The sequence below is a fragment of the Anopheles coustani genome, chromosome 3 (assembly GCF_943734705.1).
Source record: "Anopheles coustani chromosome 3, idAnoCousDA_361_x.2, whole genome shotgun sequence".
NCBI lineage: Eukaryota > Metazoa > Arthropoda > Insecta > Diptera > Culicidae > Anopheles > Anopheles coustani.
Genome location: NC_071288.1, coordinates 59,020,810 through 59,036,004, shown reverse-complemented (window position 1 = coordinate 59,036,004; position 15,195 = coordinate 59,020,810). Strand labels below are relative to the sequence as shown.

General features: G+C 41.0%; 1 protein-coding gene across 1 annotated transcript; it reads left to right on the top strand.

Annotated features, from left to right (window-relative positions):
* Window positions 1-1,130: 1,130 nt before the first annotated feature.
* On the top strand, window positions 1,131-14,953 carry LOC131263869 (lachesin-like; the record flags this gene model as incomplete). Its single annotated transcript, XM_058266148.1, has 7 exons — window positions 1,131-1,284; window positions 1,400-1,770; window positions 2,737-2,887; window positions 4,058-4,212; window positions 11,017-11,163; window positions 11,767-12,232; window positions 14,751-14,953. Coding segments are annotated over 7 exons (1,647 nt in total), but the record flags the coding sequence as incomplete, so codon positions are not given.
* Window positions 14,954-15,195: the final 242 nt, after the last annotated feature.

Genomic DNA, 15,195 nt, shown 5'->3' with positions numbered 1-15,195 from the left:
ACCAACCACGATTGTGTGGTTTAACATTTGTTATTCACACATTGTTCACCAATTCGTCAAACATACCTTTTATTAGTTTGGAAAGCATGCGAAAGAGTATTATTATTTTAAATGTTCTTACACGTTGATAAACATGTTGAGGGTCACATCACCGATCTTATTCATACAGTTAGCTTTTTTGTTTTCATTCCCTATCTCATATCTCAGACACTTCGAATATATTATAATTTATTAAATAAAATATGTTAAGGCTTGGAAAGCTGAGTTTGCTCTGTACATAGACTTAAAACAGATAAACACTATAGCTCATTCTAAAAACAAAGCACATCAAACGGAGAACCAAGAAAAAGTTTATCTTACCTGACCTAACCAATAAGGAAAGACCGTTGTCGGCTATTTTTATAGTTGACTGGACATTAGATTAAAGCATTAGATTACGAGTTATCGGAAACTGGCAAGCTGTTCTGGTAGGTTAAAGAATATCAGTTTTCAAGTCGATTATGTTGCTAGCGGAATGAAATGATGGACTTTCCTAAAGACCAACCGAGCAAAGGACAAAGAAGTATCGTCACCGAAGCGATGCACAGGAATTCATAGAACTCGGACAATATTGAATTTCTCGCGTAAAGTTATAACAGGCCACCCAAGTGAAAACAAATCATTTAACCACAATGGATCACAATTTAATAAGATGAGTTCCTGGAGCACAAGGTATTATTTTTCGTTTCTCGTCTTCACTTTCTGGTTTTATTATATTCTTTGTGCCTTGAATTGTGAATTTCTTGGGAAAGCGTCAATCTTCTTGGATAAATTCGACAAAGATGTTTTTAAAATGGTAAAAAAGGTTAAAAAAGCAGTTCTGAGTTTCATAGTTTATTCTTTATTCCAGAATGTGGAACGTGTGAAGTTTTTTTACATTTGAGAATTATTATTTGCTCCTGCATTACTAATGCATTATTTACTCATGAGCTTACATTTAAACATCAACCATTATGCTTTTAAAAAAAGCGTCCATTATCACAAAAAATGGTAAATGTAATTAGGCAATGAACAATAGTTTATAATTTAGTACTTCTACACCCAACGACCAGCTAGCAAATGCAGTTTGACTCACGTTCATCCACCTTTCCATTCTAGAATCTGTCGCAACACCAACCGGACACTTCCCAGACAGTAATTACATAGAGGAGGACAAATATTCACCTGGGTTCCTCACGCTTGGCCAGAAGTACAGCATAGCCATCGGCTCAACGGTGGTGTTGCCATGCAAAATAAATGAGACAGGTAAGAACAGCGACACTCAGCGGACAACCGGAACTACCATCAGATTACGAAGATGCTCCAGTAAACGACTTTAATTTTCCACTTCTTTACCATCTGTCATCTTGCAACGGAACAGAAAACTCTAGTCAGTACGTACTGGCATGGAAGCGCGACATCGCCGTGCTGACGGCCGCAAATGTTAAGGTTACGGTCAACCCAAGGCTTCGCCTGATGCCGGTCCAGGCCCACTCCGACCAGCACGGGTCGCTGTCTACGGGCTACAACTTGGAGATCCGGGACGTTCGCATTACGGACGCCGGTGATTACATCTGTCAGATCGGTTCAATGGAGCCGAAGGAAATCGTGCATACGCTTGAGATACTGGTGCCACCGAAAATTGACTATATTTCACCGGCGAACAAGCTGGACATCCACAAAGATGCCGCGATACGAATGGAATGTCGTGCGACGGGAAACCCAACACCCAAAATTATATGGTCTAGAAAGGTAAGCGAAAAATATGACAACAACAATGCACTATTAAAGGGTATGAAAAGCGACAAAACGGGTAGGTACTAAAATTACTAGAGCCTTTTTTTGTTTTTTTGTTAAAATAAATCGTACATGCTTGTAACTAAAGCTGATCTTTCCCTTGAATTTTTGAATATTTTAGTGTGTTGGTTAGTAAAATATACAAAATATCTCGGAATGTTGTGTCGAGCTGTGGTTCGCTGCCGAAAAAATGGCTCTGTTCATAGCTTCACTCATCTGTATTCATGATTATCAACCATCACAGTTGGTGACCTTGTTTATACCGAGTTAAGCTGCTCGGCCACAGCAACCTCGAAAATACTCTGCGTGATATGCCACGGAGCCAACATGAACTCTAAACTCGTCAAAATTCTTGACCTCCTGGGCTTTGGCTACCGACTGCCGAATGCTGAAAATAATGAACTTTTCAACGAAAAATACGACAGCGTGTGCCACAGCGGACTCACTTTGCGATTTATGGGATACACTCGCCGTAGCAGCGCACTTTCCAACCGTGGTTTCCCCCAACCGGGGATTACTAAGGATCCTGCGCCCGGCCAATGGATGGACCTTTCGTATATCCAAGAGCTAATTTTGAAGCGACTATGAAGTCCGTTCCGGTCGCCTTGCTCAGTCAGCTTCTGACACCAAAAGCCAAACATGGCCTGGGTTAGAAAATGATATATGCTCGCGCTCTCGGTGGCAACTCCCCTTGGTGATAAAATTCCCCAGCAGGGAAGCGCAGGCATGATGACAAGCACTGCAGGCGTCTCCCCGGGAGACTGACTCATGCAGTCGACCGGGTTTTCCGCAAGCATGTCGCGCAATCGATCCAAGCACAACGAAAGCTATCACAACGCCTCTCAGTGCAGTGCCTCAAATTCCCCGACGCATCCTTCGCCATTTTCCATCTTTCTAATGCTACCCTTTTCTACTTCACAGAATAATGTAATGCCTAATGGAGAAGCCAACAAGACTGGGAACGTGCTGGAAATAGTGCATGCAAATCGGCACACCAGTGGCCATTATAAATGCACCGCTGATAATCGGGTCGGTCAGCCGGACTCCAGGGAAGTGCTCGTCAATGTGCTGTGTAAGTATGGGACCGAAACATTCCAACCGCATACCGTTTATCACCTTCACCATGGCGTCAAGCCGAGCCGTTCCAAACCTGATGAATTCTTGTGATGAGCCACAGAAAAGGGCATAATCTTTTGATCGTGAAAAATTAAAACAAGTTGGCTTTAGCGAATATATTTTAGGGAAATTTTGCAAACATGATAGATACAAAGAAGTTTCAGATTGAGGTTGCTCAAACCAGTTCTACGTGCACTGCAGTTTAACAAAAGAATTACGAACTAAACATCGAACGGATCAGTTCTATTTGATTCCAGTTTCAACCGGATTAATTCGCTTTGAAATTTGAGCACATAGTAAGCAACAAACCAGGAAATTTGCCTCATAAAAATTGCACACCGTACGAAGCAATCCGGCGGCTTTTGCAATGGTCATGCCCGAAACCACACTCACCGAGCCTTTCTGGATTAGACGAAAAATACAGAAGAGCATATCTCATGTCATTTGCCATTACTTATTCAGTCCGTTGCCTATTTATCGCCCTCGGTCCCAAACCGACTGCTGGTCGTCATCTGTCGCTTCTGCATCCGGGCTTAGCCGGCACTGGACGATGCCAGCATTTGGTGCAAGTTGCAGGCCAGCAACACAATCGTCGGAGTGGGCTAACGGCCATGTCGGAAAACTTTCGCCGTATCAACGCACCGTACGTCCTCTGTGGATAGGCATCGGAGGCATGCAAATGCATTGCCGGAACGAAACAATCTCAAAACTTCGTTTCCTGAGTGACCATGTTAGGGAGGGCAGAATGAATCATTGGTACTGGAAAAGTTTGGTCCCGGACTATTGCCTCGTAATGGAATTTCCCTCATTAGACGTATGCAGAGTTAAGCTGAGGGACATGCCGGTCCGGTGTCGAGCGTGCTTAGCAGACATCGTGCAGTGCCATTCTCGTTTCGACAGTAACCCAACACACCGACACAACGACAATCCATTTGCGTCAGATTTTCGCAATTTTCCTTCCGGATGCAAAAATCCTCCTTCCATTTGATTATACCAACACATTTCCGGCTAGCATTTCTAGGTAAAATGTTTGGTTCGGCAGTCGCACAGACTCTCTCCCACTTCGAGATTTCATTTTGAGATTTTTGGCTAAGAATAATTTTAACCGCTTTTGTTCATGTTACAGATCCCCCAGAAATTGAAGTGGAGCAACCGATAGTGCACAGCGGTGTGGGACATGAAGCACAGTTAGTGTGCATCGTGCACGGAGAGCCAACGCCGAGCGTCATCTGGTACCAGGACACGACACAAATTGGAATCACCGAGCAATTCTCACAACAGGTGCGATATAATCTATGCTTCCCGAATATTCAGCTTTTTATTGAGTCTATGTATCCATTTCGGATGTGTTAGTAAGCTGTACCCATTTGGATTTTATTTGCAAAGACAGGGATTTTAAACATGGTCCTTGACACAATTTTCGTAACCTCAAAATTCTTGTTGCTGTTTGCCACCAAAGTACTGCTTCAATGTGATGTACAACCTGTAAAGGCAGTTGTTGCTATAAAAGCAAATTTAAATCTTTCCCATTAAGAACAGGTGCTTGCATCCGTTAGAATTTAACGTTCCGGTAGGAGCCAGGATTTGTAGCGTTCGTGCACATAAATGAATACCGTTTTTGCATTTCAATTAATAATTAACTTTTAATAATGTTCCTCACAAACTATGTCCCCTGTACGGTGGAAGAAAATGTCCTTAGAAATGTAAGCGGTCAGAAAATATGCAAAGTGGAATGAATAATTATTCAGAGAAAAATAGCGCGTCATGCTTCGTGTCGTAACGGGATTGCCTGCATTTACGCAAAGTGTGGAGGAGTGCGCTGACTGAGAATATCTCGCGCACTGGCACCAAAACAACAGAAAAGGGCTAGGACTTACTATGCAAAACGTAGCTCAATGTCGGTAATTTTTCGTTTCTTTTTTTCTGGCCGTTTGCTGCTTCTCCAACGTGAACCACTGTCTTCCGCGACCAGCGCAGCAATGTCGGAGCTGCCCTTGTCGAGTGAAACATTTTAATGATCCTGTCTACACAGGCGAGGCTGCAAAAACGATGAATAATACCAGCTCGCTGTAGTGAAACAATGTCCGGGTGCGGCTACCACCGCTGCTGTTCGGGATCATTTTCATTATTCGCTTTAATTGCTTTATGCGGGAGAGAAAATTAACTGCTCCACAAAGTGTGTGAGGGCAGGAAATGGTCGTGCCTGAAAATATGTGGCGCTATTACTGGAGAAAAACTAGGGACCACACACACACAATCAACTACCGAAGGCATTTGTTAGTTTCCTTCGCCTCTTTCTTTTCAGCATGGTTGACAATACCCCTTCCTGGTCCTGGCTTTCGCATTAAATACGAACTAAAATAAGTTGATTAAAATCCAACAAAAAATAATTTAGGATGCAGCACAAGCTGCTACCCTGGCGGTGAAACATTTGCTTTTGCTCATTACTGAACACATTTGCATAAATATTTCAAATTCATCGTTGAGTGGTGCATTCCACGGTCGGAAGAAAATACCCCGGCAAATTGTCTCGACACATCGTGATGCTCGTACCACGCGCTAAGTGTTGTCTGCGAATATTAACGTTCGTCAGAACATTTATTTAATTTCATCACCCATGCGGTGGCTCTTGTTTGGAGAGACACGAAACCTCTGGTCATATTTTAGACTTTCTCCCATCGTAGGCTAGACTGCCCTTGGCATCATTGAAGAAACTGAATGATTATTCATACTTCTTGTCTGCAACATCGCGTAATAAAATACCATGATCCTTGCCCGACGATGGCTGATCTCTGTAGCTGCAAGTAGTCTTCACGTCTTGCCGAAGGGTCATATCTGGGCAATTCATTTACGCTGGGTGCGTTCCAATACGACGTCGGCAAACGCGCGACTCCGATTGAGATCCTCCCCACCCCAACCCGACCACCCACTCAATTCTTGAGACAGAGGATGCTCGCAGAAGATTAACTGGTATTTTCAATTTAATTTACTCGAGAACATGAGAACATTCGTCTCAGCAGATGGATCCAGAGCCGCCGTAGAAATGACACAGTACGACAAGAGCGTGCCTGGTTAAAAAGTGAGTGTCACATGTGCGGGGGGAGGAAGCGGAGGGTAGTACTCTAATAATTTATTACGGCGATAGACACTGACACCGACTCCTGCTCGGGGATGAACCACACATCATAGAACGGTTTCGTGGTAACTCGAGCTTAAGGACGACACGGCGCAAACATTATATAGATGCTTGATAGCGCACACGCATTCACAGCCACGTTTTATGCTGCTGCCACGCGATGCGAGCGCGCCAGTGTTTGTTATCCGCTGATAAGCGGCAACGTCGAAGGGTGACCAAATGTTGGGTGGGGGGAGGGGGAGAGACGGGTGCTCTTCTACTAAAGGATGTCGAACGCAAACCGGCCGGGCGCATGGCTCATCACTTGGATAAGTGCTTTGTGAGTGAAATATGCGCTACTCATAAATACGTAATCATCCAAACCAAATCCTCATGGTGCGGCAGTTCGCAGTATCTTTCAATGGCGAATTAACGTTAGCTTTTCGGGAAAGGATTTGTGATGATTGTAGCGTATGCGTTTCGGCAAGAGCAAAGGTCTGAGAAAGCGGCGTGAAATCTGCTTTGCTCCGTACACATATTATCGTTCGTCCGATCTTGGAAACGTTTGGGAAATGTGCATTGTGCGTTCCTTAAAGTCGTAAAATCAACGTGAAAATCTTTCCATACGCTGCCTTGATCTTACATATGATAAGAAGTGCATGTCAAACGAAACCTCAAAATTCGATATTGTTATGTATAGCATACATTTCTTGTCAATAATTGTGCGAAGCCTCTGCTTCATAATTTTCAACAGTTGCTTAAGCTTACTTAATTTCACATCTCATTCACACAACAACGTTTCTTATTCCGTTAATTTTATGTTTAATGTAACATCTGTTAATATTTCGTGATCTCAAATGTATGCACGAATGCAGATTTTAGATGCACTCCGGAGTACGTTTTAAGCCCATTCAAAATGTTTTAATTATGACAATCTTTACAGTTTAGAAGTTCCATTGAAAAGGGTTGAATCCTCAGTTCTTGTGTTAAAACAACTGTTACCAAAGAGAACTTCATTTTGTCTCCTTGCAACAAATACACTCCGTCCAGTTTCTATGAACCCAACCTCATGTTGTCGGATTGTTGTATTTTATTTAAATAAAATTTTTAACTACATGTCCTATTATTTTATCATTTAACTTACGATTGCATCAGTTTTAGCTAGTTAATTAAAGTCTGACCAACGTTTTTTGGTCGGAAACTAAAATTTTTAATCGTATTAGTAAATAGTAACAATCAAGTTGTGAATGTTTCAGACCTATGCTATGTTTTTTGGCGAAATGCTGTTCAATGGAAATTGAACGACCAAAAATGAACCCGCACAAATAACTGCAGCGCCGTTGGACAGATTGACATCCATAATAAAAGCAAAGAAAAATTACAAGTGTTTTTCTTTTGTACAGTTATACATAAGGTTTGTTATAAAAATAGGTTTTTACTATTTAGGTGTTCCCTGTTCCTATAAATTCACGTACTTTTTTTTGCCGATTTTCGACCTGTCATTATTCCAAGGTTGTCTTGGAGTGGTACTGGGCCAATAAGATCCGCTTGGTACCAAAACCAAATTTCCCATAGGTTCGCCCCATCGAAAAAAATCTGGGCAATCACAAAACTTCATCTTAGACGAAGTGGTGGAATATTCTTGGCAAGAGGAAGTGAACGGAGATTGCGAAAACGATGTCCTTTTCCACCATACAGGCGCTAATGCAGGAACCAAAAAACAATATACATGCATTTATGAGAACAGGGAACACGTAAATAGTTTTACGTGATATAACTATTTGTATAACGAACCTTATCTATAACTGGACAAAAGAAGAATACTTCTCGTTTTTGTGTTTTGTTTTTAATAGGTTCCCGACCTATTCAATTTGCTCAATTGTTTTGGTGCTCCAGTGTTTTGTGCGGGCTGACAGTTAAATATCCATTGCACTGCATTTCGTGAAAAAAATAGTATAGGTCTGAAACTTTTACAACTTGATTGTTACTATTTACTAATAATACTAAAAAAAATAGTTTTCAGTGGACGTCACTAGAGGCTTGGTTCAATTTAGTTATGGTCAGACTTTATGTCCGTTGCGAAAAAGAAATTAAGTAGTAGTAGTAGTAGTAGTAGTTTTATTTTATCATAAATTCTATAGTTTTACAAAGGAAGTTTACAATAATATTTACTTGTTTAATGGGTTCGGTTACACCTTTCTTCATTGCTGCTAATCGAATTGCTAGACTGGCTATTGATTAATATTTACTTGAAGTAAGATTGAATGCTGGAGTGTCGTGGGAAATTTAGATAAAACCCATAACAGACAAAATAAAATTATTTTGTTACCTTACAATCTAATCTATTATACATCTAACCTAACCTAACCTTACTCTATAAGTGGCTACACAAAAGGAGGAGTGTTTCGGAATTGTAGGCAAACGATCATCTCGGCGCAAATTCGTTAATGAGATCATTTATGTTATATGCACATCTAGAGGAATAGCTATTGCTTAACTTTGACATGAATTCTTCAATAGTACCTAAATTACACACTCTATGTAGTGTAGCAGTTCTGTACCAGGGTGAGACGTTCAGTATAGCCTTCAATAATTTACTTTGAATTCTTTGTAGTTTCATTTTGTGAGTTCTTGATATTGAGTTTAATATTGGCGCTGCATATGCTATAATAGGCCGGACACATGCAGTGTACAGCAGTGTTTTATTTTTTAAATTTAATTTTGATTTTCTATTAATGAAATTGTACAAACTTTTAAAGACTTTTTCACACCTTATGCTAGTATTTTCGATGTGGTTTTTGAAAGTTAATCATTTATCAAACGTTAGTCCGAGATATTTAACTTCAATTTTCCAAGGAATGTTAGAACTCCCGAATTTAAGTTCGTTATTTGGAATTTTATGTTGACTTGTGAACCTTGTGAAAAATATTGCTACCGATTTACTACCATTTACTTTTAGCTTCCATTTGTCACAGTAATTTGAAAAGGATTTCAAGGCAGTATTGAGTCTTTTAATGATAGTATTTGATCCCTTTCTTCTTTAATGAGACGCTGCGATCGCAACGTTATCAGCGTAAATGTATTGTTTGCAACCTTGCATTTTAGGTATATCTGACGTAAATAAATTAAACAATAATGGAGATATCTCCCTTGCGGGACACCTGCGCAAGGAACGTAGGTGTGAGATTTACAACCATTTATAAATACAATATTCTGTCTGTCTTTGAAGAAACTTTGCACAATGCGAATTAGGAAATTTGGGAATTTCCACTTAAAAAGTTTGTAAACTAGACCATCATGCCAGACCGTGTCAAACGCCTTTGCGGAATCTAGCATAGCGAGTCCTGTAGATTTTTTTGTTATCGAGTTTGTATTAATGAAATTTTTTAGTTTGTTTTACTGGTGAGTAGTGGACATTCCGGGCTGGAATCCAAATTGGACTTCTGGTATAATATAGTGTCTCTCCGCATATTGCCTAAGTTTGAAGGTTATAATTTTTTCGAAGATCAATAACTGCTTTAAGCCAATCATAAATGTACTTGAGTTCCGGGTAACGCCTGTTCATTGAAAAGAAATTAAAAAAAAAACTTGGTTTTTCTACTTTTCTATATTAAAAAAATACTCAGTTGAGTATACAGTCGAACAATCAATCAATTACTTATTGACTAACTAATTTACTAACAATCGGGATCTTTAGTTGATCGATAAGAAAAACATAATGACAACTTAACAGTTCTGACTATTGATTCACATCTGATTTTGCAAATGCTGCACGTATGAGTTTCTATCCACTTTTAGCCATTTTTAATTTAGTATTAACAAAGCCAATCGGGTGTTCCAAGACATTTTGTATCACACATGATGATCTCATAAATGGGTCATATACCGTATTCAAACATGTTCTGAATTTTTATCTTTTATGTTTCCTTTTTCCTCCTCCGCAAGAACGTTTGTGCGTCGCATTTAAAACGCTCAAAACACTACTGGGTCTACAGAAAAAGGGCAATGCGAATATAAGTAAACTTCTTTAAATTCAATTTAGGTTTCACGGATTGTGCACTAGGTGATGTGTAATAATTTTTTTGAATCAATATGAACAAAACTAAGTGCAAAAGAATGGACTTGAAACGTCGAAAATGTTTGGAAATACACTATCTAATTTTACTAAGTGGTTGTATAATTGAAAGAGGATTAAAATACGTTTTGAAATATCAATTGAGTACCCAAGATACATTTTATTAAAATGGAACATTCTATACTCGGTTAGCGGCGCCGTTGCAAATGCAAATTGAATTGGAATCCTACATAATGAATGAAGATTTACCGGTAGAACATCATCATTTTCCAATCGATCACTCAGCTTGATCAATATCACATGCTTTCTATTCGCCCTCGATGCTATGAACCACCCTGGGTGTGTGTGTCTGTGTATCTTGCAGTGGTTTTCTTCAAGAAACAGCTCGTCAATGTTTACCCTTATGCAACCCAATATGCATAATGCAATATCCGTCGCTACTATTATTATTATTATTGATATTTATAATCACTTCCAGCGACCGCCACTTTCGATACAATTTAATTAATTAATTTCCTCTCGTCCGTTCTCTCTTTTCCCGCTTACCAAAACCGTCGACCCTGGACACCATCAACCATAATCGAAATCCGAAATTGCTCCTCCCGGTGTTCACTCGGACGAACGACGCCATCAACAACACCATCCACGCCGACGACCACATCAAACCGAACCCGAACGTGTTCGACATCTCCTGGGAATGCTGCTTGGTGGCTGCCGGCAAAATGCATCCTCATCATCAACATCATCATTGCAACTGCATCGCACACATTGCTTGTTCCCTTTCTCTCTCTATGTATCTATTTGTCTCTCTGTCTTTCTCACTCTTACACTCGCTGACTATCTCACTTTCTTAATATGCTTATTTCTCTTTCTTACCATCCGACGATGACAACAGAACCGTGGTAACAAGCATAGTCTCATTATCCGGAATGTCACATACTCCGATCTCGGCAACTACACCTGCCAGGCATCGAACGCGTTAGGCAAGGATCGTGGAAAGCTGTCCCTCAGCGGTTTGCCCACCCTCTGCTACTTTGACTCGGTAAGTATCCCTTCACCAGCACAGACCGTAATCTCCGTCGTCCGTGACGTCGTCTCGCTCGTCGTTGTCACGTTTCGTTTCCAGGAGCCGGTGCTTCCGGTGGGTTTGCACGGACATTCCATCCTTTCCTTAGCACCACGGCATAACGTGGTTATGCCTCGTTCAAGCTCAACTACGGAGGTAACCGCCGAGGACGGGTTTGTGCGTGTGGTTTTAATTAAATTTTAACCCGCCATCAATCATTTCGAATGGATCGGCCCGCAGTCACCGTTTGGCCATTTATTTCGCCTTTTGCGACTTTGCCGGTAGTTTTCAACGTTTGATTTTTTTTTTTTTTTTTTTTGAGAAAAATGACCGGTTCCGTTTGGGGCGATGGAAAACGGCGGTTTTCACCAGCTTTGCTTTGCTGCTTCATTGTATCGGATACAGGGGCATGTTTGATTGCGAGCCTTGGTCAACGGGTACAACACCACCGCTAACCGTGTTAACCGGTCGTTTATTATCGGCGAAATCGTTTGAAACTTATTGCCACGTGCATTGTTGGTTTTAATCGTCCCGTCACTCCTTTTTTTCCCTTCATTTCTGCGTTCGTTTGTCGTCTAGCCCACATTGAGCAGCTACCGCGATCAGTACAACATTTCCTGGACGGTGCAAAGCTACTCGGCCATCCGCGAGTACCGGCTGTTTTTCCGTTTGGCCTCCAAGGGCATGCACCTGCTGCACCACGAAAAGCCCCTCGAGAACCACATATACAGCGACCGAGCGGCCGGCGGTGGTGCCATCGGGGGAGGGAGCCAGCATCTGTACAACGGCCAGTATGGGGTCGGCGTCGGTGAGCAGTGGGAGAACATTGTCATCCCGGAAATGACTGATCATGGGATACCGAGCCACTTTTACAACATGGTGCCACCTTACGCATCCTACCAGCCGGCCACGATCCGGCACCGCATGAGCTTCCAGCTAAAAGACCTCAAGCCAGCCAGCAACTACGAGGCACGGGTGCAGGCACGGAACGACCATGGCTGGAACAAGCTTTCGAGCATATTTCACTTCTCCACACGCTCCGAAGGTAAGTCCAGTTACAAACTCCGTCCTAAGCTGCATGTCTCTATATAGCTAGTTTTCGGTATGTATTGGTTTTATGCGTGCTTCCAGCAACGAACGACACAAAATATAAAAGTCTTAAACCATTTAGCAGAAAAGTCTGAGATAATTTCATGCAAATTTGTTTTGCTTTAACAGTAAATTGCACAAAGATACAGCTATAAATTTATTAGTACTGCATGGTGGTGGTTTTTAGCTTTGAATTAATTCGAACAACTGATATTTTGGTTACAATACCAATATTTTGGGTTTTGGGACAATTGAATGTGTGCTTTTTTTTAATTTACTAAGCTTTTGTAGGTTCTGTTTTTTACAGAAACGATTTTTAAATGTGTAACTGAAGATTTTTACATGTTCTTTTCATAAATATTTTGCGGCTTTGTACTTTAAACATTTTGTTGTTGTATAATACTTGTGTCAACTGAGAATTTTCAATAATATTTCAACCTCTTCAGTATGAATAAAAACACATTAGAACAGTGATGTCAAACTAGTTTGACCTCGCGGGCCACATTTCGCCCCAAAATAGGTTCGCGGGCCAAAACGTAAAATTGATTGGATTGATGAAAATATGTTCTTATCAGTGTGGTTTGATCCAAACAGTCAATCTTGTTAAACACCTTCAAATTTTTTAAATATTATATTACTTCTTATAAAATTTCCAATTTTCAGTAAAAGATTAAATTTTCTTTAACACTATTGTGCATTTTGGTAAAGAATTAAAAAAAGTAAATGTGCATTATTACTACAGCTAACTTATTGCACCACATCTATTATTTTATTTAGAATACTCTTGTAGTTCATGACGTTTGTTTTGTATGAACACCAGTGGCGGATTTAACGGTGCGCGGACTGAGCGGCCGCGGGGGGCCCTGAGCTCGCAAGGGACCCCGAAGCTTCAAGTGGCCTAGTTCTCAAAATTTATAGATAAACAAATATTCTATAGAATAACAGATTGGAATAGAGTAAATTTTACAACAAAGGATAATTTTACTGTGTCCTTTCAAAAATATTGCTAAGATCCACAACGAAATATAAAATCCGGTATATAATCAGAGTTGAAGAGTAACAGAAGATACATGTTTTATAGTTTATCAATTGGAAACAAGCATGTATTTGCATGAAAACAACAAAAAAAATTTATATATCAAGCATAGGATTAAAATAATGTGATGAAATACTAACACATATTCAATGCAAGCAATGCGTTTTTGACATATCATGTTAGACATTTTAACTATATCATCTGTCCTTGTACAACGAGGTACGTGTTTAAATGAATATTTCATACGGATTTAATGGAAGAAGTAAAATTATATAGTTTTCCTACCCTAACTATTGAATAAGAATTGTTAAACTAGATTTATAAAATCAAACTTCGAGAGGTCAGACAGAAAACTTATTGATTGTTGGATATAAGTAATATCTCAGATTGATTTTGTTGAAATGAATATAAATAAGATGAAATCGCGGGCCGGATCCGATGTGCTTGCGGGCCGCATGTGGCCCGCAGGCCGTATGTTTGACATCCCTGCATTAGAACATCGTTAAAGGCTACGAAATATTTGAGCAAAAACTTGGTTTTGCTATTTGCGTCTTGTGATTGCTAATGCTACCACACATTACTTCGCTATATAGCTTTATTCTGACGATGTGTTTTTGAACTATTGGTGCAGGAATAATCTATCAGAAACTGAAAGTTTTATATCCTTGTTTGCTTTGTGAACTTTTTATGTTTTTAAGTGATACTTTAAGAATCCCTTTTCTGCTCGTCATTTTCTTAAATCATCATCTTTCCCGGCGAAACAATATATTAAACAAATAAATTGACCTGCCGCATGCTATCCAAAAAGAAAATTGAGCCGGCCTGTTTAGGTTGTTTCTTGGGCCAGGAAAAATTTTTCGTGCAGTTGCTAAACACAAATTATGTCACAAATATTTTTCCTTTATTATGGTCCACTTGCCACCCTTGATTGGACCCCGGTTAGTTTTCGACCCATTTTCCACCACTTCCAATTGAGCTCCAATTCCACTTCCAGTCCACCGGAGCATGTTGGCGACCGCTGTGCATGCCGCGCATAATACTGGCTGTTCTCACTTAGTAAACCATAAATCTACAGCCCCAATGGGACCGATAGTTGGAGCTCAAGGAACGAGCAAGCTTATGTGATTTCTCCTTCACCCACCCACACATAGTGTGGACCGCGTAATTGCTCATTGGCGTCCTATTGTGCCATTCATAGATACAACATAATTACTTAATTCACTACCCCGTAAGATGAGGCGAAAGGGACTACTACGGCTGCAGAACCACCAATTACTGTCTACTAATTACAACGATTCTCTGCTCTTTCCCTCTTGCTCGCTCTCACTCGAACGCTTTTTGGCCGCGGTTTACTCTACTACTTACACCACGTCCCCCTTTTTCTCTGTCATCCTTTGCATATGCCTATAACGCTTCATGTATGTATCTCTCGTTGCAGATATGGAGCTCGAGCCATCCGCACAGCCGGCGGTCCACGGGGCCGGCCTACTAGATAAGGGCTTGCTGAGCAGCAGCAGTGCCGCCACACCGACGTTCCCCGTCGCCCGCGTCCATAAATCATGGGCACTTTCCATTTTCACCGTTTTAATTACTGCCCGCCTGCTTCCCTCACCGCTCGCCGGCATCTTATCGGCAGCATGATTTGCGTTACTTCCGCTTTCCACTGCCATAAATCATTGAAAACTCGTAACAAGTTCACCCCAATGCCACCATCATCACTGCAACCACCATCGTCATCACCACCGGAAACCACCGTACCCTCCTGTGCGTCGCGAGCCTTAGCGCGCGGCTTAGTGCCGCGGCCACAGAGCAAGACATTATCGGCAACAACGACTCCCCATTACATGGGCGAAGGAATTTTTGAGCACGCAATCGGCGCTCAA